Here is a 24,879-nt window from a genome sequence, read left to right as displayed (position 1 = left end):
TCAGATGCAGATTGCCACAGTTCAATGCCACCAGATGCAGATTGCCACAGACACATGCCACCAGATGCAGATTGCCACAGTCACTTGCCACATGCCACCAGATGCAGATTGCCACAGTCACTTGCCACGTGCCACCAGATGCAGATTGCCACATGTCACCAGATGCAGATTGCCACAGTCACTTGCCATAGCCACCAGATGCAGATTGCCACATGTCACCAGATACAGATTGCCACAGTCACTTGCCACAGCCACCAGATGCAGATTGCCACATGTCACCAGATACAGATTGCCACAGTCACATGCCACCAGATGCAGATTGCCACAGACACATGCCACCAGATGCAGATTGCCACAGACACATGCCACCAGATGCAGATTGCCACAGACACTTGTCACGTGCCACCAGATTCAGATTGCCACAGACACATGCCACTAGATGCAGCATCTTAAATGCAAATTGTCACTAAGCACAGAGGCAGTGCAGTGGAGTGGAGTGGTGGGTTCCGCGTGAGAGAGAACAGAGGTGATGCGGCGCGGGCTGTGAGAGATGATGTAATCTCTCTGCTCCCCCGCTTCACCTCCAACAGTATACTGGCCGGGCTGTGTGGGCGGAACAGCGGTGATGTGGGCGGAACAGCGGTGATGTGGGTGGGCGAAACAGCGGTGATGTGGGTGGGCGAAACAGCGGTGATGTGGGTGGGCGGAACAGCGGTGATGTGGGCGGGCGGTAGGAGATGATGTCCTCTCTCTGCTCACCTGCTTCACCCCCAGCAGTGTAGCGGCAGGGCTGTGTGGGCGGAAGTGTGGTGATCGCTCTGCTCACCGCCGCCACATCTCAGTGCACACTTCGCGGCCCGGCTGCAAACGGGCTACGGCCCGGTAGCGGGCCGCGGCCCGGGGGTTGGAGACCCCTGCCCTAATCTATCCATCTTTAGACGATCCCTGAAAACCCTTCTCTTTAAAGAAGCCTATTTTGCTTCAAATTAATACACGGTTTTACTTTCTCCATCAGTTCATCCCCCACAGTTATTACCTTTTTGTATCAATTGACACTCCTTCTTAGATTCTAAGCTCTAATGAGCAGGGCCCTCTGAATCCTGTTGTACCAAATTGTAATGTAACTGTACTGTCTGCCTTCATTTTGTTAAGTGCTGCACAAACTTTTGGCATTATATAAATCCTGTATAATAATAATAACAATGTAAAACTATTAGCCCTTGTACACACGGTCAGACATTCCGACAACCAAATCCGACGGATTTTGTCTGACAGATTTTGTCCGAAACTGTTGCATACACACAGTCGGACAAAGTTGTCAGAAAATCCGATCGTACTTAACGTGATGACGTTATTTCGTTAGGACGGGACTACGTTCAGGCTAGTAGCCAATAGCTTTGGTCTAGGAATTTGATCTGAGCATGCGTGGCACTTTGTCCTATCGGAATTCTCTACACATGATCGGACAAAGTCCCATTGGATCATGTTATCGGAAAATTTTATAGCCCAGCTGGAAAACTTGGTCCGTCGGATACTCAGACGGAAACAGTCCGATGGAGCCCACACACTGTCGGATTATCGGACAACACGGTCCTATCGGACATTGTCTATTGGAATGTCCGACCGTGTGTACAAGGGCTTCGAGTTTTTTTCATTTTAGAATGGGGTGTCTTGAGACAATCCATAAATTTAAAGGGTGCCTTGACAGAAAAAAAAGGTTGAGAAACACTGATGTAGCTTATCAGTACTGTTTTCTGTGTCAGTTTCCTGCTCATTGGACAATGGTCCTGATTCACTGTCCAGTGATCAGGCTGGAGGTAGAGAGGTAACAAAGGAAGCACAGTAACTGAATCAGGAAGCCAGGGAAACAAATATGGCGCCTGTCTGATTGTGCAGTGTGCAACAGGTGTGTAAAGCACAAGAGGGGCTGAGCAGAATTGTAAACTCTTTAGCAGCTAAAAACAGTACACCTATGTGTATTTAAATAGGGTGATTAACTGTTTTTAAAGAGCCCATCAAAGTGTAAAATGACAGCAGTTTTGTGCTTTCTCTAGTTTTCCCTAGATGGAATATAAATTATACATGTTGTAATAATTGACTATCATCAGAAGGCATCAAGAAACTCATCAGGGGTGGCAATGACCTTCATTTATTACGATTTCTGGTATTTTTTCTTGAGTGCCGTTGTTTCATAAACTGGGGGCTTTACAAGTAGTGTGTTTAAAGACCTTCTGCTGACTGCATAGAGGTATCAATTTGCAATCCCTAAATAAATGGTAGAATAAAAATAGGAACTGATAGCCTGAAACAAATAAAATGAGTTGATTTTGCCATGTGTAAGAAACATTTACAACATAATCCTGAAATAAGAACTGTCATGGTTTGAGAAGAGAACAATTACCAATCTGATTGTTTTGCTACTGGTATTACAATGAGAACTTATCAATTGGACTTCATGTCAGTTGCCACTTAGCGCCTACTTTTAACCAGCCTGTGGCTTCCTTCTAGGCAGGTACTAATGAAGATGACTTCTTTGATGGTGCGTGGTGTGCGGAGGATGAGAGTGTGGTTCAGTGGTTAGAAGTGGACACTCGAAGAACCACATTATTCACTGGCATTATCACACAGGGCCGGGACTCCCTGATCCAGTAAGTGCACACCTCTGGTCTACATACAGATACAGAACATCGTCATTTATATTCGGAGAGGTGTTCTGATGCTGAAACATTCATTATTTATATTATTTTCTCTGACAGTGATGACTTTGTGACTTCTTACTATGTGGGCTTCAGTAACGACAGCCAGAACTGGATCATGTACAGCAATGGATACGAGGAGATGGTGAGCATGTGCATATTTCACATCTTATATTGATATCACTGCTATCTTTATTCATAAAGAAATATTCTGAATCCAGTTCTGGCAGCAACTTCAGTGTACAATCTGCTGTTTTGATGGCCCATTAGTCTGCAGATAGTCATCAGAGGTAGAAATATCCCCAGGATTCTCATTCATTCACTGTTCATAATTAGTGAGGTTGGAATAAATATACAAAGTAATTTTAAAAGAATATGCATTCTCAAAAGTCAAAAAACTCAGATGATCCAGGCAAAAGATTTTTTGCATGTGGAGGTTAAACTTCTTTTTCACCAGTTTTGAATAGTGCTCTTGTCTCTTGTGGTGAACCTAAAGGGGACTTAAACCATCCTATCCATTACAGCCAAGGAAGCCACCATCTTAGCCTCTGTATGGACTGCAGTCACCATGACACTGCACATGTGTATAGTTATCATACCAGCCATTTGATGGCTTGACAGTTCAGAGCAAAATCAACTGTGACAGTGATCATTCATGGCATGCCTTGAATGTAAAAAGTTTGGGAAACAGTTAAATTGATGGATTTAATTTCTGATTTAGGTTAGGTTCACACTGCTACAAACCAATTTTGTAGTATTGCAACTTGGATAAGGTTTGCATATTCTATTGGGTCAAAATCGTACTGTGCTGAGTTGCTTAGATGTGAATGGGCATCATTAAAAACAATGTGATTTCCATTGTCATGCAATTCTGTGCAACTCAAGTTGCATCTGAAATTGCACTAGTGTGAACTGAGCCTTAAAGCGTAACTCCCCTTTCACGGGGGAAAAAAAATATTGCCTATGAAAAAAATATAACATATACAATTGCGACACAAGTCATATTGTAATTGAATGTTATTAAAAATTACCTTTCCTTTTCAATCTGCAGCTGCTGTCATTTTATGTAAAAGCAATGCAATATGGCTACCTGGAGGTGTTCTGTACACACAATGTGTACAGAATGCCCCGCAGAAATATAATTTCCTGCATGTGTGATTGGCTCACTGATTTTCCCAGAAGTCCGCACTGAGATACAAGTGATATTTTTGGCATCCTTTGCAACAAAAATGTAATTTTTGGTATGATACTCCCAGGAGTAAATCATGTCTAAAGGGATGCAGACCCTGCAACTTTCCTCATTAAAGCTCTACAGCTACAGCAGCTGATTTATAATTATTAAACCACTCCCATCCACCCTTCTGGAGATAAAAGAAGATTAAGACATTATCAGGGGGATACATATTACTTAGCAAACATGTACTTAAAGGATAACTTCACCTTTAGCAACATGTTACACCTGTATTTAAGGTGTAGCCTATTACTAATGCACCAGCCCCCTTATACCCTAATCCCTCACTATAACCGTATGTGGAGGATCCTCTCCCTGCACCCGCTGTCACAGTTTAAAAACAGAGTGGCTGTGCGGGGCTTCACCCACACAGCCGTATCATTCATTTACACAGATCTGTGCATGAATGAACCATCTGCCACCATGGCAGATGACTTGTAGTTCTCAAACTGCAAGGGTGCTGAAGAGCGCTCTCGAAATTCATTGGCATTTCTTGCAATTCAGTAACTGTCTGTCCATACAGGAGGTATGGGCAGACAGCTGTACTGATTGTCTACAGGAGCCTGACATTGCACCTGTGATCTGCTAATTGTGGATGCAATGCTCTGTAGGCTACTAAGAACAGAAGAAAATGTATACATTTTTTTACCTGCTACAAATGTGCATTTTGTTTTTTAATGTGAACTTAGACCTTTAATATGAGAAATATCTTTAATAGTCCAGTTACATACCGTTGTGATATAGTACATAGGTACCACCATCTTCCTTTGTATACACAGAGTTAAAAAAAGGTATTGGCTTTCTCTTTTCAAAAATATTTTAAATCTGATATGGAATTTACTATATCTTACAGCTTTTTTGCAACCTACCAATTATTTTTAATTTTTACCAGCCTTATTTCCTTTTTGCAGTATTTTTTGAATTTAAAGTTTCATTTGATAGTTTTAAAATGCCTTTTTATCATAAAATATACACTGAATTCAAATGTTTAGCATTTTATAATTATTGTTTATGGGAATGCATTTTGTATTATGTTTTATATAAAAATAATTCTCCTGTTATTATATGTGTCTGATTTTGAGGATATTTTCTCTTAATCTATGTTTTGGGATGAGGCTTTTTGGTTCTCCTAGAAACCTTTTGCCTTTCTAATATGTGCTTGCTTTTTTACAGTTAGATTGAATTAAATGACGTTCACTGTTACCCAGGTTTACATCTGTAATATACTTTGCAATACTTGAGAGTACATGGCCCAGAGAATGAAGTTAGAACTTCAATAAGGTCCCATAAAAATATATTGTGATGAGTTTACGAATGTCTTACCTGTTGTGGCCGTAGTATATCCATTACACCAGTATAATTCAAAGTAATTAAAATCTCCTATCTTATTGTTAACATTGTCCCAGCCTGCACAACTCTTTCTGTCTGTTCAAGTAGCTGAGTCTACCCATTATTTCACAATACCATCACTCCATCAAGATCATCTTTTACACTCACCTTTAGACCACTTTTCATATAGAGACAAAATACCACCACCTATTCTATTTACCTTATCATTCAAAAAAAAGATTGGGTTTGGATGTGGATGTACAAAGGGGAAAGTAAGACAGTGGGCATGCAAAAAATGAATAAATGAATGAGTGGTTGGCAAAACATATGAATATACAGCACTCTCTGCAATAAACTTTGAAAGTGGCAGGACAGGGTAGGGTAAACTAGAGCATTATTGCATGTAAACCTCTGAAGAGTATAGTACAATGTTATTGGACAAATGTTTTGTGCTAGAGCTCCTGTTAGTAAGGCACAAGTAAAGGAACACAGTATATAAAAGACATCTACACGCACTAAAGGGCATCTACTTTGTGCTTTAGACCAGTGGTCATCAACCCTGTCCTCAGGGCCCACTAACAGGCCAGGTTTTCAACATAACTGAAATACATCACAAGTGATATCCTTTTCTGCTCAGTGATTGCAGTATTCTAGTCTACACCACCCCAAGGTAATACATAAAACCTGGCCTGTTCGTGGGCCCTGAGGACAGGGTTGATGACCACTGCTCTAGACTGTTATTCCCAAGGGTGTAACTTTGTTCCACTAGCAGCCAATGATATAAACAGAAATATCTGTTAGTGGTGTCTTGTCAATGTCACATTGATAATCATTGAGCAGCATCCCAATGTGCTTTGGAAAAACCTACAATTGTCAGTCTACACAATAAAACTACGGCAGGTAGACTTTAAACAAAATTGATCAAAAGCAACATAAAGTTATTCTGAGGCTTGCCTTTGTCATTGCAGATGTTCTATGGAAATGTAGACAAGGACACACCAGTGCAGACAGATTTTCCTGAACCTGTGGCAGCAAGATTTATCCGTATCTACCCGCAGACATGGAACGGAAGTCTGTGTATGCGAGTTGAGGTCCTAGGGTGCCCTATTTCCAGTAAGTAAGATTAATGTACACAAATGCAGCTTACTACAACAAAAAATGTGTCTGTTTCTTTTTTTAGCATCATCTCTCGACTGCCCTTTACAGCAGGGGTCGCAAAAACTATGGCCCTCCAGTTGTTCAGGAACTACAATTCCCATCATGCCAAGTCATGTCCATGAATGTCAGAGTTTTAAAATGCCTCATGGAACAAGTAGTTCCGCAACAGCTGGAGGGCCATAGTTTGGAGATCCCTGCTTTACAGGGATCACTGAACCTATTACATCAGTCACAGCCCCCGAAGGAACTTACTGCCTAATGTCCCTACCATACAGTCATGTAAATATTGCATTTATATTTATATGCAGCGGTACATGAAAATATACTAGTAATATGTGCTCCAGCTGGGACTCAATTCACTAAGCTATAATGCATGTGTAATTTGCCATAATGATTATTTTTTTCAACCATGTGAATGATATTTTCAGTTTTCACTGCAGAAAATAATAGTCATTGGGGCAGTTAGTCTAGCTTACTGATTTGAGCTCTTAGCTTGAGTCTGATCTGGGTTCTATTTCCTAACAGATGTGGTCAGCTACTATAGCCAGAATGAAGTGATAACCTCCTCAGATAATCTAGATTTCCGGAATCATAACTACAAAGATATGAGACAGGTAAGCTTCTGGTAGACTAAATCATAACCTTGTAATATTTATTGCTTTATTTCTGAACTACCAACCATGTTCATCCTTTTGCAGCTCATGAAGGTTGTGAATGAGGAGTGTCCAACCATTACCAGAACATACAGTATTGGGAAGACAGCTAAAGGTCTGAAGATCTATGCTATGGAGATCTCAGATAACCCAGGAGAACATGAGATAGGTGAGGAATTGTATCCATTAGATCCAGAGCATGACAGAGGAATCAATATCCATGTATAAATAGTTATTCATACTTATATTTTACTGACCGCATTCCCTAATACTAGTGACAAGCAGGGGCATGGCTAGGTCTACAAAAGATCTGGGGCTAGAGCCCATAGCAGTGAAGTAAAGAAAGCCATACGCTTGGGAGGGCATACACACACATATGTGTGTGTGTATATATATATATATATATATATATATATATATATATATATATATTAGAGCTGCACAATTAATCATCAAGAATCGTTATCGCAATCTTGACTAAAGTGTTTCACAATTCTTTCTATGCAAATAATTCTGCTCTTCTGAAGCCACAGCCATCAAAGTAGAGAAAAACTGGGCAGTCTGCCAATAATCACAACAATCTTTGTCAGTTGAACTTAAGTAAAAACATTGTAACAATTTGTCAATGGAACAGACTTTGTGTGTAAGTGAAAAAAGTTTAACCACTTAAACACTAAACCTTTTTCTGACATTTGTTGGTTTCAAGTTAAAATCTTTTTTTTTGCTAGAAAATCATTATATATATATTTTTTAGTAGACGCCCTAGAGAATAAAATGGTGGTTTTGCAATATTTTATGTCATATTGTATTTGTGCAGCGGTCTTTCAAATGCAATTTTAAAAAAAAATTACTTTAATGTATTATAAAAAATAAAAAAAAACTAACCAGTAAAATTAGCCCATGTGAAAGATTTTACATTGCAAGAATCGTGATCTTTTTATTCTAAGCAAAATAAAAATCGTGATTCTCATTTTGGCCAGAATTGCAGCTCCAACCCTTACCTTGTAAAACAACCTATTCAGTTTAAACTAAAAATGCAAAGCAAAATGTTTGTGTAAAACTATAAAAAAAATGATGCTTTTTTTTATTCTATAGGTTATCACATGACCTCTGTTCTTAGCTGGAGGCTTAGAGAGCTGAGGGTGGAGACCGCGGGGGAGGGGTCAGCAGAAGGCACGCATCAAGCAGTGCACTGAGCTTACCAGTGAATGGCTGTGCAGGGGGTGTGTCAGCACAAGTGTGATCATTGGAGGATAGGCAGGCTGTTCTCTCAGCAGGGCCAGAAAACTGACTATGCTGGGATGGAAGTGCTCTCATGCCTAGCATGGTCAAATAGAAAAGCAAAGGGACTGGCAGGATCAACAGGCATTTCACTCAAAGGAAGCCATGCAAGAAAACATGGAACAGGCACATATTAGGAACATGAAATGTTAGGGCAACATATGCTTTTAGGGCATATATGCTTTAAATGAAGTGCAGTTGCAGACACGGCCAATGCTGTCAGACATATATGCATTTCACAATTGACAGACGTGTATTTCCACCATAAATGGCGATAAGTAACAGAATGAAAAGGCTTGTCTGTTCTAGAATGGTATCCTACCAAGACAATGAGATTTTGTCTGACCTCTGTTCACAGGAGAGCCGGAGTTCAGGTACACAGCTGGCCTTCATGGCAATGAAATTTTGGGGCGTGAATTACTACTTCTCCTAATGCAGTTTATGTGCAAAGAATATCGAGATGGCAATCCACGTATTTTGACCCTTGTCCATGACACCAGGATTCATTTGGTACCCTCACTGAACCCCGATGGCTATGAAATTGCCAGTCCAATGGTGAGTGTAAACTAAATGTGTCTTCAAAGAGCTTTGGTCAGTGTTTTTTTTAGATACAAACCAATAATTGTGCCTTTTCTTAGTTTACTTTACATACTGTGTTGTTTTTTTATTTCATTGTAATACCTTTTCTGCCTAATCTGCATATTGATAGTATTGTCAGGCAAATAATTATATTATCTATGAAAAAAAAAAACCCTGCTATGTACTTCTAATGTCTGGTAAGGGCTCTTTCACATGGGTGGCTGGTGGGGGGTTGATATAAACAGGCAGCAGAGCCCCAGTTTTACTACCCCCTCGGCCACCCACCTGAAGCCTAACAATACCACCAGACTGGGCTGTACACATGCCAAATTTGGAGTGTCATATTGCCTCCTCACTGCTTGATTTAACCCTGTAATACCTGCAGCCGGCCTCATTGAACTCAAGTAAAGCATCGCAGGCGTGACATTTTTACTTCAAGTTGCAGAGCTTGACAGGCAGCACTGTCAGTCGCTGCCTCTCTGCTGTGCCCCTCCAGCGCTCACTGGACCACCGGGCTGTGCAGGAGGCGGGTATGCTGAGAGGCTGAGCCAGCTGCCAGTCCAGGCATCTGGGTGGATCCTGACTGTAATATCGAGATTGATCCAGAGCCTGAACTGGCTGAGCATTGTCAGCCGACAGTGGGCTTAAGTCCCCTGTCGGCTGATAATGGGTTGCAGGAGTGCAGAACCAAGTGCAGTCCTGAGACCCATAGGAGAAGTAGGGCCAAAAAAAGCTTTGGGCCTACTTCTCCTTTAAGTTCAATGGGGTAGCGCTGAAACCGTCTGGATAACCTAGGACTGCGGTGCAGGTGGTGCAACATTACAGGCTTAAATCAGGCAGTGAGCATGTGATATAACACCTTCTCGCCGCCTGTCAAATATTTTCTGAAAACTCATCTGAACACAGATTGGTTATTAGGGCACAACAAATGTGCAAGAGCCCTAAAGGTAATCTGTGTTTACAGAAACACAGAGGCTGCCCTTGATGACCACCTCTAAAAATGCTACTTGACTGAAAGGGTGGATATATAATATACTTTATGGGGTACTAACCTGGAATAAGCATGCAGCATATGACGGCAGAGATCTTCACCTGCATACTTTTTCCAGAGTACCAAACCATTATATCAGCATGACAACCAAACTATTACCAGTTAATCAAAAATAATCAGTCAGCAATGACAGTGTTCCTAAGGGGAGCTGTAGATGTAACCTAAATTTACAGCCAAGGCATGCCTTTCACCTCTAGAGCATATCCCAGCATTTAGCTTTTACTTTGTTTCTGTCTGTAGCAAATAATTACTTTTAATACTCCCCACAACATAAAAGCTTTTAAAATTCTGCAGGGGCAAGCTGATAGGAGGCGGAGCAGGGGTCAGCAGAGTTTCCAAAGACAATTCCTACTGATGTGGGAACACCTACGAGAGAACAGCATCTCCTAAGAGACCTTTCCCCACACAGAATGTATAAAGAGGCTCTTGGTAGCCGAGGCTGTGGTGGCATTGTTTCTCTTAGATAGTAATCAATGTATTCATGTGAAGAGGGACAGAGAAGGGTGAAGATAGGTGGAGTTCTGTAGTCCATCAGGTATTGCTGACAACACTAGTTAGGATGCCAGTGCAGCAGAGGCACTGTTGCCTTCCTGCAACTTGAAGGTAGGAGCACACTGGCTTTCGGGAAGGATCAACAGGTTTCTGTATTTGCAGCATTTTGAAAAAGAGACTAAATATGAGGAACTGTGCATGTATTGCAGAAATGTTTATTTTTTTCTTTTATGTACACCTACACACTTTTATGTGTATTTGGGCCCATTATTTATTCAAGACTGAATAAGGATTGCTTAAAAACAGTTGGAAAATATATACGGTATATAAATGTTGAAGCTTTTATAAAATGTGCAATAAAGACGTATCAGATAATCCTCATAATATCATGTGCATTTCTCCTGTATTATCTCTTTCTCAGGGCTCCGAACTGGGTAACTGGGCACTGGGACACTGGACAGAAGAAGGCTATGATATCTTTACCAATTTCCCAGACTTGAACACAGCGTTCTGGGCAGCTGAGGACAGAAAATGGGTTCCTTTCAGAGTACCAAACAATAACTTGCCCATTCCAGAAAGTTTCTTGGCAGAGGATGCCACAGTGAGTATTTTTTGGTTACTGGCACGTGATGATGAAACAGTAGAATTGTGTGGTGGAAAACAATGGTAACTACATTTTTTTTTTCTTGCTTAGGTGGCGATAGAGACTAGAGCCATCATTGCCTGGATGGAAAAAAATCCATTTGTCTTGGGAGCCAATTTACAAGGTGGAGAAAAGTTGGTCTCTTATCCCTATGACATGGCACGAGTGGTAAAAGAGGAAGAGCAGCCTGTGTATCGCCCCCATCATCAGCAATACATTGAAGATGAAGAGGAGGAAGAACAAGTGTCTGAAGTATCTGCAGAGGACGATGAAGGAGTGTCAAAGACTTCTGATCATTCTATCTTCCGGTGGCTTGCAATCGCTTATGCTTCTGCCCATCTAAACATGGGGGATATAGCTCGCGGGAGCTGCCATGCAGATGATTACACCAAGGGCATGGGCATTGCCAATGGAGCTAAATGGAGACCAGAGTCTGGCAGTGAGTTGGTATAACTGGGTGTGATAAACAATCACAAAACCACAATCGTATTTTGAAACTGCACCACTGTCGCAGTTCTTACTAACATGGACCTATAGGTGAAATGTGGAATTGCAGATCTTTCACATAAAACTTTCCCAGATGTCAAACCTGGATGAAAGGAAAGTGTGGGGGGTGTGATCACAGTCAGAGTATCAACGTGGTTTTATCTAGAACGGGAGTCACTTCTCAGCTACCAATCAGTGTCAGAATTGTTCTGAAAACCTTAACTTGATTGGTGGGTGAGGTGAAATAATTCCAGCTCTTAGTAAGAACACATCAGTACATATTGCCCTCCCAATCCAACTGTCATGATCCTAGTGCCCTGAACAACAGTCTAAGTCTACCTTCCAACAGTTTTGTGTGTATTTTAAGGAACTTAAAGTGATATTAAAGTCTTGTTTGTTTTTTTTGGATAAAAATAACAAACATGTTATATTTACCTGCTCTGTGCAGTTGGTTTTGCACAGAGCAGCCCGGATCTCCTCATCTTCTCAGGTCCCTCGCCGGCACTCCTTACCTACCCCCCCCCCCCACAGCAAGCAGCTTGCTATGGGGGCACTAAGCCAAGCTGCAGCTCCGCATGTCCATTCATACACGGAGCCGCGACCTGGCCCTGCCCCCTCTCGCTCCTCATTGGTTTACTGACAATGGCACCCGCTGCTGTGTCTCAGCAAATCAGGAGGGAGAGTCCTGGACAGCTCAGTCTCTTGTACAACATCGCTGGATCGAGATGGGCTCAAGTAAGTATTAGAGGGGCTGCTGCACACAAAAGGTTTTTTTTTTTGTTTTATCTTAATGCATTAAGATAAAAAAACCTTCTACCTTTACAACCACTTTAAAGCAGAACTAAAGTATGAAATACTTCTCTGCTTCAAAAGCCTGACACCCCCAATGGCCCTTGCTTCCACCGGCATCTTTTGCCATTGACCATCTTGACTCGCCGATGTGGAATGACAACAGCACATGCACAGGAGTGCAGTCATCCGAGCACACCGGCATGTGCAGCTGAGTGTACATGCCACGGGAGACTGTGAGCAGGCAGGTAGGTTTATTTTTTTTGCAGAAGAGACACTGCATAGCTCTTCTGCAATAAAGAGCCCGCCTGCTCCATTTTTTTTTTTTTTTATATTAAACTTTAGTTCCACTTTACAAAACAAACAAATCCTTTTTCAGCTCTACACCTTAAAGCAGAACTCCAACCAAAACAGTATCATTTTGTTATGTATAAAGCAAGAAAAAGTTAGGGCTTTTTTTAATATCTCCTGTGTTATTTTAGGGAAAAGTTCCCTCTCCAGCAGACACAAAAAATGCCTTTTTATTTCTAAGTGGCTTGGTCGCAAAGCTCACATTGGTTAACATACTGTTGAAATATAATTGCATTATAGTTGACATAGTCAAGGTTTGTTGATCTGACTTGTTTCCCATGACTCTGATTCTCTTTTTTTAAAGGCATGAATGACTTTAGCTACCTACATACAAACTGTCTGGAGCTCTCCATATATCTAGGCTGTGATAAGTTCCCACATGAGAGTGAGCTGGCTGAAGAGTGGGAGACCAACAAGGAAGCTCTGCTAACATTCATGGAGCAGGTTAGTGGTCTTCTCCAGCAACAACCTGTCACTTGGATGCCACTGAAACAACCAGAAATCACTGCTTGTGGCCATAGAATTTCCTCAAAATATCACGTTTTCATAATTCTCTTAAAGTGTATTCAAAGCCAATTTATTTTTGTTTTGGATACAGTACAGTGTTGAGTCTGCATTGCCATGTATGTCTCCTCTGGAGAGATTCACCCTATTTGTCCTGGTGACCATTGTCATAGAGATTTAAAGTGAGGGAACATCTAAAATTTTAAGTGTCACTAGGACAGGAAAAGTGTGGAAATATTTCAGGAGACACCTTTTCCAGTAACACCTATGTAAATGTCAATTTCCTCTACTTTGCAGAGTGGGGCAGCACAGTGGCATAGTGGGTAGCACTTTCACCTAGCAGGAAAAAGGGTCGCTGGTTCAAATCCCGACCACAACACCATCTACCAGTGTTTGCATGTTCTCCCTGTGCCTGTGTGGGTTTCCTCCAGGTACTCTGGTTTTCTCCCACACTCTAAAGACATGCTGGTAGGTTAATTGGTTCCTGTCTAAAACTGGCCCTAGTATATGAATGTGACTTAGGGACCTTAGGTTGTAAGCTCCTTGAGGGTAGGGACTGATGTAAATGTACAAGGTACAGTGCCTTGCGAAAGTATTCGGCCCCCTTGAACTTTTTAACCTTTTGCCACATTTCAGGCTTCAAACATAAAGATATAAAATTTGAATTTTTTGTGAAGAATCACCAACAAGTGGGACACAATTGTGAAGTGGAACGAAATCTATTGGATAATTTAAACTTTTTTAGCAAATAAAAAACTGAAAAGTGGTGCGTGCAAAATTATTCGGCCCCTTTACTTTCAGTGCAGCAAACTCACTCCAGAATTTCAGCGAGGATCTCTGAATGATCCAATGTTGTCCTAAATGACTGATGGTGATAAATAGAATCCACCTGTGTGTAATCAAGTCTCTGTATAAATACACCTGCTCTGTGATAGTCTCAGGGTTCTGTTGAAAGTGCAGAGAGCATCATGAAGACCAAGGAACACACCAGGCAGGTCCGTAATACTGTTGTGGAGAAGTTTAAAGCCGTATTTGGATACAAAAAGATTTCCCAAGCTTTAAACATCCCAAGGAGCACTGTGCAAGCGATCGTTTTGAAATGGAAGGAGTATCAGACCACTGTAAATCTACCAAGACCTGGCCGTCCCTCTAAACTTTCAGCTCAGACAAGGAGAAGACTGATCAGAGATGCAGCCAAGAGGCCCATGATCACTCTGGATGAACTGCAGAGAACTACAGCTGAGGTGGGAGAGTCTGTCCATAGGACAACAATCAGTGGTACACTGCACAAATCTGGCCTTTATGGAAGAGTGGCAAGAAGAAAGCCATTTCTCAAAGATATCCATAAAAAGTCTCATCTAAAGTTTGCCACAAGCCACCTGGGAGACACACCAAACATGTGGAAGAAGGTGCTCTGGTCAGATGAAACCAAAATCGAACTTTTTGCCCACAATGCAAAACGATATGTTTGGTGTAAAAGCAACACAGCTCATCACCCTCAACACACCATCCCCACTGTCAAACATGGTGGTGGCAGCATCCAGGTTTGGGCCTGCTTTTCTTCAGCAGGGACAGGGAAGATGGTTAAAATTGAGGGGAAGATGGATGTAGCCAAATACAGGACCATTCTGCATGAAAACCTGTTGGAGTCTGCAAAAGACCTGAAACTGGGACGGAGATTTATCTTCCAACAAGACAATGATCCCAAACATACAGCAAAATCTACAAAGGAATGGTTACAAATAAACGTATCCAGGTGTTAGAATGGCCAAGTCAAAGTCCAGACCTGAATCCAATCGAGAATCTGTGGAAAGAGCTGAAAACTGCTGTTCACAAACGCTCTCCATCCAACCTCACTGAGCTCGAGCTGTTTTGCAAGGAAGAATGGGCAAGAATTTCAGTCTCTCGATGTGCAAAACTGATAGAGACATACCCCAAGCAACTTGCAGCTGTAATCGCAGCAAAAGGTGGCTCTACAAAGTATTAACGCAAGGGGGCCGAATAATTTTGCACGCCCCACTTTTCATTTTTTTATTAGTTGAAAAAGTTTCAAAAATCCAATAGATTTCGTTCCACTTCACAATTGTGTCCCACTTGTTGGTGATTCTTCACAAAAAATTAAAATTTTATATCTTCATGTTTGAAGCCTGAAATGTGGCAAAAGGTTGAAAAGTTCAAGGGGGCCAAATACTTTCGCAAGGCACTGTATATGTAAAAGTGCTGCATAAATTGACAGTGCTCTATAAATATCTGAAATAAAAATAATATTTTCACGTCAACTTATGTCTCTAAAAAAGAAAGTGAAGGCAAAGTTCTTCAATGGGACACTACAAAAAAAAGAAAGTTTTGATTTAGATGTAATTTTAAAGAACTCTGCCTTTCCTTTGTGCCTTTGGAGGACACTAAATCCTCAGCCCAGGTTTAAAGATTTCTCTATGGAGAAATTAAGCTCTCTCAGTCCCCTGTACAGAACAGGTCTTCTTGCTAAGTGGGGAGGGGACTTAAAGTTATATTAAAGTCATTTTTTTTTTTTTATGTTTCAATGGTGTTTATTAAAGATTTTCAGTACAGAACAATATAATCTTTATACATTTTGTACTGTATGTATAGCCACAAGGGAATCATATTTTGGTCTCTTAACATAAAAAAAATGCACCTGCCTTGACTGTGTGCTTTAATGAGTCTTTGGGAGGTGTGCCATCTAGTTATTGTAACAAAATAATCTTTGTATATGACTCCTAGGATAGGGGCCCCTTAGCCTCTATATCAGGGATATGCAATTAGCGGACCTCCAGCTGTTGCAAAACTACAAGTCCCATCATGCCTCTGGGTCTCATGCTTGTGTCTCTCAGAGTCTTGCTATTCCTCATGGGACTTGTAGTTTTGCAATAGCTGGAGGTCCGCTAATTGCATATCCCTGCTCTATATGTTTGCGGCTTGCCTGGTGCCCCCCCCCCCCCCCCCCCCCGCAGGGAAGAGCCCACCCCCCATCCTGCTAATGGATGACTATCCTCAGTCCTCCATATTTGAGCCCGTGTAACCTATGACTCTACATTATAGTAGTACTTTACTTAAGCATGAGAACTTTAAAAAAAAGTAACAGAAAAGTTAGAAGGGTGAAATAGGGTTAAGGGGGGGGGGGGGGTTGGGGAGGGGCATATGGAGGAGCTGTGGTCCTGCTCCCTGATGTCCATTGTGTATGTCAGTACCTAAGTGGCAAGTGTTCTGGGATCATTGGCTAGATAATCCAGCCACAGATCTCAGACTTTGTGGAACAACCTCATTTTATCCTGAACCAGCGCTGTCAACCTTTCATTCAACATTAGCCATGACATTTTACTTTTTAGCTGACCAAATGGTAGGGCGGCGGACCTCCAATTCCTGGCAAACTTTATTTTAGTTGAAATAAACATGAATGTGAGTAACCGCCTTTGGGAATTAGAGGCTTCCATCCCCCTGTCACCCAGAAGTGCTTGTTTAGCAGTTTTGGTTAAGTGTATCTGGGTATATATGAAATTATAAACCCTGATCCAGAATCTTCTAACCTTGAGGCACGTCCACCATACATGATAAGTGGTTCCATCCTGACCACATCCTCTAAAACACTTGGGGGTAGCTCCATGTACAAAGGTGGCCAGTCTGACCGGCACCATATACCACCGTAATAACACCTTGTAGTGCTTCTATTATTGAGGTATTTATGAGTGATCTAGAGGCTGACTCTGATATAGCGTGCCACTTCCGTGGGTCAAGGGTTTCCTGGAGATCCTTTTCTTATTGGAGCATATAGCTCAGTTTAGTCTATACATTCGTCAATATTGTATATATGGCCCCTGAGTTTATAATAACTACTGCATAAGTGTTCCATAGGGGTCAGGGTCGCCAGGTCACCCTTACGAGACAGGGATTGAACATAATGCTGGAGTTGAGTGTATCTGTAACATTCTACTGGTGGCATTTGATATTTTTCAGTCATAGAGCGTTCGGGCAGCATACCTCCGCTGTTGCAATGATCTGCTATTCGTAGTAGGCCCTTTTTGGTCCACCATTCAAAGACAAGAGGAGCGAGACCCGGGGTGAACGCACTATTTTTAAGTATGGGTGCCAATGGAGTATGGGGTGATTTGAATTTTTGTGTTCTGGTGAGCCTGTCCCATATATCTAGTGAGAAGGATAGGGATGGGCATAATAGTGTTTGTCTTTCTTTAGGTGGGAGCCACGTAATGTGGTATAAAGGGTCCGGATAATAAGAATAAGATTCCATGGTCATCCATATTGCGTGTGGAATGTTTTAGTGAAATCTGGATAGCTGGGCCATCTGGGCCACATAAAAATATTTCTGTAGGTCTGGCAAGCCAAGTCCTCCTTTCCGTTTAGGAGCATACATAGTGCTTTTGTTCACCTTAGGCCTCTTATCTCCCCAGGATTTTCCTTTGCAACTGCTTTCGATCACTACGGGACAGCGCTACAGGTATCATACGAAAGTAATATAATAGCCATGGTAATACGTTCATTTTTATTGAGTGTAATCTGCCGAACCACGATGGGGGGTGTATCTTCCATCCTGCCATATCCTCTATTAACCGTTTAATGAGAGCTGGGTAGTTCCTCTTGTACATAGTTTGTATAGATGAGGTCAAATGTATACCTAAGTATGGAAGAGCCTCATGTTCCCACAGGAATTGATGTGACTGCTCGAGTGTTTTTTGAGTGGAGCTTGGTAGTGAGAGGTTTAATGCTCTGGATTTACTATGGTTTATTTGCAATCCAGAAATCTCTGAGGGTTTAAGATCCTGTATAGGTTAGGGAGTGATGTGATCGGGGATGTCAAAGTCAGCAATAAATCGTCCGCAAAAAGCAGGCATTTGTGTTCGCACTCACCGCAGACAGTCCCCTTAATGTCCTGACATTTATTGCCAGTGGCTCAATCGCTAGAGCAAATAATAGTGGTGACAGCGGGCACCCCTGCCTGGTTCCCCTTCAAATAGCAAGGGGTTGGGAGGAGTATCCCCGAAGCTTTAAGGAGGCTGTTGGTGCATCATACAGTGTTCGGAGGAAATCCAGAAAGAGCTCACCAAATACAAAACGTCTCACTACCTCGAATAGATATTCCCAGGCGAGGGAATCAAACGCCTTCTGAATGTCCAATGAAAGCAGCATAACTCTTCTAGATCCCCCACCATCTCAGTTAGACTGTACAGCTGAAATTAAGTCTGTGGGTTTGGTCAGATGCTTGTCTATTCGGGACAAATCCAGTCTGGTCGGGGTGGATATAGTGTGGGAGGAAGGTATTTAGCCATAGGGCCAGGATCTTAGTTAAGATTTTTAAATCTGTATTAATCAGAGAAATCAGATGGTAGTTTGCGCAGTCCCCATGGTTCTTCCCCGGTTTTGATATGACATTTACTTAGGCTATATTTTCGTGATTAGGGAGCTTAGTACCCTGTCTTAGGTCATTAAAATATGCACATAAGTGAGGGGTGAGTATGTGTTAAATTTTTTTATAATAATGTCCAGGGTATCCATTTTTTTTTTTTTTTAAATAAGCGTTATACTGCTGTGTGGAATAGTATAATAGAATAGCATAGTGCAATCCTGATCCTCCTCTTCTTGGGTCCCCCGCCAGCGCGCCTAGCTTCACCCTCCTGCCATATGCCTCCACAGCAAACAGCTTTTGTGTCCAGTCAGACATGGAGCTGTGGCTCGGCCCCACCCCTCTCTCTTCTCATTGGCTCACTGGCTGTGATTAACATCCCCGGAGAACCGAGGCCCGTGCACATCGCTGTATTGCAATGGGGCTCAGATAAGTATTACGGGGGTCTCCTGCACAAAGAACCAACAACCATTTTAAATTGACTGCAGGGAACACTGTATACAGCTTGGACCTTTAATCCAGGGTTTTCCTCAGGCACAACCTGTCTAGTTTGCAGACAAACACAGGTAAGGTTCCTACACTTTGAGGAACATTAGTTTATACTTTGCTAGATTGGATGGGTTCACGTTAAGGAGCTAAACACCTCCATGATTAGAAAACAAAATTTTAAGTCAGAATAGTTTGTCAAAGTTTAAGGTGGAACTTTAGTCAGAAAGCCCTGCTAGATCAGTTCAGGTTGGCCCTTTTTTGCAGGTATGGCTATGTACAGGCATATCCCACTTTTAAGTACACAATGGGGTTTTATTTACTAAAGCTGGAAAGTGCAAAATCAGGATCACTTCTGCACAGAAACCAATGAGCTTCCAGGTTTTATTACCAAAGCTTAATTGAAGAAGCCAAGGTTAAAAGCTCATTGGTTTGTAAACCATAAAAAAAATAAGTGCCCAAAATCCAATAGAATACTGTCTTGTCCTGCTCTGCACTTTAGCCATTGTGTGTGCTGAAAATTAGAGTGACTAGAGGGGGATCTGCCTAAAGCCTAAAGATTTCCTGCTCTTCAGGTGCTCTGGGCTTCAGCAAAATGGCAGTCTTCGGCAAGAAGAAACAGGAGCAATGCTAGAGGCAATTTACAGCATACATAAATTTTGGTGGCATAATTATTAACCACTACAGCCCCGGACCAATAAACACCTTAAGGACCAGAGGTCTTTTTCCAATTTCGCACTGCGCTGCTTTAACTGGTAATTGCGCGGTCATGCAATATTGCACCCAAACAAAATTTGCGTCCTTTTCTTCCCACAAATAGAGCTTTCTTTTGATGATATTTGATTGCCTCTGCGATTTTTATTTTTTGCGATATAAATGGAAAAAGAGCGAATATTTTGAAAAAAATATATATTTTCTTCTTTTTGTTATAAGAAAAATCGAATAAACTAAATTTTAGTCATACATTGAGGGCAAAATTTATTCAGCCACATGTCTTTAGTAAAAAAAATGTCAATAAGCGTATATTTTTTGGTTTGCGCAAAAGTTATAGCGTCTACAAACTAGAGTACATTTTCTGGAATTTACACAGCTTTTAATTTATGACTGCCTATCTAATTTCTTGAGGTGCTAAAATGGCAGGGAAGTACAAACCCCCCCCCCCCCCCCCCAAATGACCCCATTTTGGAAAGTAGACACCCCAAGGAAATTGCTGATGGGTATGTTGAGCCCATTGAATATTTATTTTTTTTGTCCTAAGGGATTGAATAATGACAAAAAAAATAAAAAAATTACAAAAAGTTGTCACTAAATGATATATTGCTCACACATGCCATGGTTATATGTGGAATTGCACCCCAAAATATATTCCGCTACTTCTTCCGAGTATGGGGATACCACATGTGTGGGACTTTTTGGGAGTCTAGTCGCGCACGGCACCCCGAAAACCAATCACCACCTTCAGGATTTCTAAGGGTGCAAATTTTTGATTTGACTCCTCACTACCCATCACAGTTTCGAAGGCCATAAAATGCCAAAATAGCACAAAACCCCCCAAAATGACCCCATTTTGGAAAGTAGACACCCCAAGCTATTTACTGAGAGGCATGTTGAGTCCATGGAATATTTTATATTTTGCCTCAAGTTGCGGGAATATTACAAACTTTTTTATTTTTTGCACAAAGTTGTCACTAAATGATATATTGCTCACACATGCTATGGGCATATGTGAAATGACACCCCAAAATACATTCTGCTGCTTCTCCTGAGTACAGGGATACCACATGTGTGGGACTTTTTGGGAGCCTAGCCGCGTACGGGACCCCGAAATCCAAGCACCGCCTTCAGGATTTCTAAGGGCATACATTTTTTATTTTACTCCTCACTACCTATCACTACCTATCACAGTTTTGAAGGCCATAAAATGCCAAGATGGCACAAAACCCCCCCAAATGACCCCATTTTGGAAAGTAGACACCCCAAGCTATTTGCTGAGGGCCATGTTGAGACCATTGAATATTTTTTTTTTGTCCCAAGGGATTGAATAATGACAAAAAATAAAAAGAATTTTTTTTTTACAAAAAGTTGTCACTAAATGATATATTGCTCACACATGCCATGGTTATATGTGGAATTGCACCCCAAAATATATTCCGCTACTTCTCCCGAGTATGGGGATACCACATGTGTGGGACTTTTTGGGAGTCTAGTCGCGCACGGCACCCCGAAAACCAATCACCACCTTCAGGATTTCTAAGGGTGCAAATTTTTGATTTGACTCCTCACTACCCATCACAGTTTCGAAGGCCATAAAATGCCAAAATAGCACAAAACCCCCCAAAATGACCCCATTTTGGAAAGTAGACACCCCAAGCTATTTACTGAGAGGCATGTTGAGTCCATGGAATATTTTATATTTTGCCACAAGTTGCGGGAATATTACAAACTTTTTTATTTTTTGCACAAAGTTGTCACTAAATGATATATTGCTCACACATGCTATGGGCATAAGTCAAATTACACCCCAAAATAAATTCTGCTGCTTCTCCCGAGTACGGGGATACCACATGTGGGAGACTTTTTGGGAGCCTAGCCACGTACGGGACCCCAAAAACCAAGCACTGCCTTCCGGATTTAAATATAAAATGCTACCAAAAAACTGTTAGCGATCGCAGGGATCAGGCCTGACTCTGCGATCGCTGCAGTTATGTGTTTAGTGTTTTGTAAGTGACAGTGATCGATTGATACTGCACTTGGGTGGGCTGGGCAGAGGGGCAAAACACAGGTGCTAGCAGGTATCTGGGCTGATCCCGCTAACAATGCGTTTTTTTGGAACCCTGAACTGCTGGGAACGCTAGTATAGGTCTGATCAGATCAGATATTGATCTGTTCAGATTCTATACCACTACAGGAGGTTTATGCTTTGCGTGTGGGTGTTAGCGGTACTGGCACTAACCTAGCGCTGCCTGGGGCGACGCAGACACTGACCCTAAAACCTAATTGATATCACCCGCCGGGTGATCAGGGGGTTAAACCTTTATTGGGTAATAAATGGTGGGTGCCCCGATGCTATAAAAAGCAAACTAACCAGAGTCACTTATACGGTGATCAGTGGTGAAAGGGTTAACTAGGGGCAATCAGGGGGTTCAAATTTTTATTAGGTAGTATATGGGGGTCCCTGGCACTATATAAAAACCTGACGGGGAACCTAAATAACTAACTGGCTAACCAGCATCACCAGTGACACTTATACTGTGATCGCTGGTTAAAGGGTTAACTAGGGGCAATCAGGGGGTTAAAACCATTATTGGGTAGTATATGGGGGTACCTAACGCTATAAAAACCTGGCGGTGAACCTAAAAAAATAACTAGCTACCTAACGACACTAGTGACACTAATGCAGCGATCAGAAAAACGATCGCTTAGTGACACTGGCAAAAGGGGGTGAAAGGGTTAACTAGGGGCAATCAGGGGGTTAAAACCATTATTGGGTAGTATATCGGGGTACCTAGCGCTATAAATACCTGGCGGTGAACCTAAAAAAATAACTAGCTACCTAGCGACACTGATGCAGCGATCAGAAAAATGATCGCTTAGTGACACTGGCAAAAGGGGGTGAAAGGGTTAACTAGGGGCAATCAGGGGGTTAAAACCATTATTGGGTAGTATATCGGGGTACCTAGCGATATAAAAACCTGGCGGTGAACCTAGAAAAATAACTAGCTACCTAGCGACAGTAGCGACACTAATGCAGCGATCAGAAAAATGATCGCTTAGTGACACTGGCAAAAGGGGGTGAAAGGGTTAACTAAGAGCAATCAGGGGGTTAAAACCATTATTGGGTAGTATATCGGGGGACCTAGCGATATAAAAACCTGGCGGTGAACCTAAAAAAATAACTAGCTACCTAGCGACAGTAGCGAAACTGATGCAGCGATCAGAAAAATGATCGCTTAGTGACACTGGCAAAAGGGGGTGAAAGGGTTAACTCTAGGGGCAATCAGGGGGTTAAATCTTTATTGGGGGGTGATAGGGGGCTACCCTGGACCTAACACTAACTGCCCTGACAGTTTTAACTGTTACAACTGACACTGAATGCATTGATCAGTAAAGAAATGATCAATGCAATCAGTGACACTGTGACTGGGGGGGGAGGGGGGGGTTTGTGTACCTGTGTGTCAGTGTAGTGTTTTAGTGCACTTACTTTTAGTCTTCTCCTCGTAGTCCGGTCAAAAAGACCGCCCCGAGGAGAATGACATCACTTCCTCCTTCCTGTGTAAACAATACACAGTGGGAGGAAGTTCGTCATTGGTCAGGAGCGATCCAGAGGGGGTGGCCAGAAACCAACGGCCATCCCCTAATCACGGATCGCCCCTGGAGGGAAACGGACCGCCGTATCCAGCGGGAGGGGGTCGATCGGACCCCTCACCCGCTGGAAGGCAGGCACGTACATCTACGTGCTTGTGCCTCCCTGTGCCATTGCGATGACGTACAATGGCAATACGGCGGTCCTTAAGTGGTTAATGTGGAATGTATGTTCTATGCTAAAGAACATTTTTTTTTTTTTATCAAGTTGTCATGGCTAAAGTTCCACCTTAAACTATGTCAAAATAGGCTCATTCATTAAGGCAGTGCACAGGGAATGAATAATGTGCAGAGTATATTATAAAAAATAAAAAAAAAACATAAAAAGCAGGTTAAACAACATAGTGCTGGTGCTGTCTAATTTGTCCCTTTCCCCGCTAAATACCTTATTTCAGAGTGCCGCTGTGCGGTAACATGAGCTCCCACCGCTCTCCTCCCCCAATCTAAAGACTACAGCAGGACTAGCTGGGCAGACAGCACATAGGTCATGTGACCTCCCAGCTGACATCAGAGAGGAATCTCAGACCCTCCCACTGTAGTCCTTAGATCGGGAGAGTAGAGTGGCGGGAGGTCACGTGACCGCACAGTGCCACTCTGAAATAAGGTATTTAGTGGCATCATTTTTAAAATGGGTGCAAGGATGAAGAATTCTCCTGTAAGCAAAAAACGTAATGACCACTAATATGACTCTAGTGACTTTTGACTAAGTAAGCCCAAACCACCTCTTACGGCAAGTATGAGTACATGAGATATTTTAGCGATCAAATTATTTCAGTGTCCAGTGCAGTGGTGTGTTTTCATCAGCTAGAAGGCAAAAGATTGCCTAGCACTGTCCATAAGTATACTCATTTCTGCTTACTCCAACAGGTTCACCGTGGCATTAAAGGCATTGTAACAGATCGACATGGGGAACCGATAGCCAATGCTTCCATCTCGGTGGCAGAAATAAATCATGATGTCACAACAGGTGAGGAGACACACAAACTTCTACTAAACTATATTGTAACATGTAAGCCAGCAGTTTCCCAAAAGAGGATCATGCCCAAAATCTGGTACATATTTGGGTGTATAAAGAACAGGATAAATCCTCACACAGTGTAAATACTTCTCCCTAAACTGCGGTGTAGACAGAACAAGAGTGATCTTCTCATTGTAACGATATATACACTACTCATGAGACAGCTCCCAATCTGTAGTTTGGTGATGTGGGTCATACACTATATTACCAAAATTACTGGTATGCTTGCCTTTACACACACATGAACTTTAATGGCATCCCCAGTCTTAGTCCGTAGGATTCAATATTGAGTTGGCAACTATAACAGCTTCAACTCTTCTAGGAAGGCTGTCCACAAGGTTTAGTGGTGTGTCTATGGGAATGTTTGACCATTCTTCCAGAAACGCATTTGTGAAA

At 42.0% G+C, this 24,879-nt stretch overlaps 1 protein-coding gene across 3 annotated transcripts in view; it reads left to right on the top strand.

The window, feature by feature from the left end:
* AEBP1 (AE binding protein 1) overlaps positions 1-24,879 on the top strand; it is a 134,026-nt gene that overhangs the window by 106,868 nt on the left and 2,279 nt on the right. For all 3 annotated transcript variants that reach the window (XM_077469684.1, XM_077469683.1, XM_077469685.1), the window contains exons 12-21: positions 2,509-2,648; positions 2,757-2,841; positions 6,225-6,369; positions 6,940-7,028; positions 7,113-7,236; positions 8,707-8,903; positions 10,892-11,071; positions 11,165-11,552; positions 13,044-13,183; positions 24,333-24,432. In XM_077469684.1, coding sequence (XP_077325810.1) covers positions 2,509-2,648; positions 2,757-2,841; positions 6,225-6,369; positions 6,940-7,028; positions 7,113-7,236; positions 8,707-8,903; positions 10,892-11,071; positions 11,165-11,552; positions 13,044-13,183; positions 24,333-24,432 — 1,588 coding nt within the window. The remainder of the gene's footprint in view (positions 1-2,508; positions 2,649-2,756; positions 2,842-6,224; positions 6,370-6,939; positions 7,029-7,112; positions 7,237-8,706; positions 8,904-10,891; positions 11,072-11,164; positions 11,553-13,043; positions 13,184-24,332; positions 24,433-24,879) is intronic.

The sequence above is a fragment of the Lithobates pipiens genome, unplaced genomic scaffold (genome assembly GCF_037356315.1).
Source record: "Lithobates pipiens isolate NorthernLeopardFrog02 unplaced genomic scaffold, aLitPip1_a1.2 Scaffold_8, whole genome shotgun sequence".
Classification (NCBI taxonomy): Eukaryota; Metazoa; Chordata; class Amphibia; order Anura; family Ranidae; genus Lithobates; species Lithobates pipiens.
This window is presented reverse-complemented; position numbering and strand designations above follow the sequence as displayed.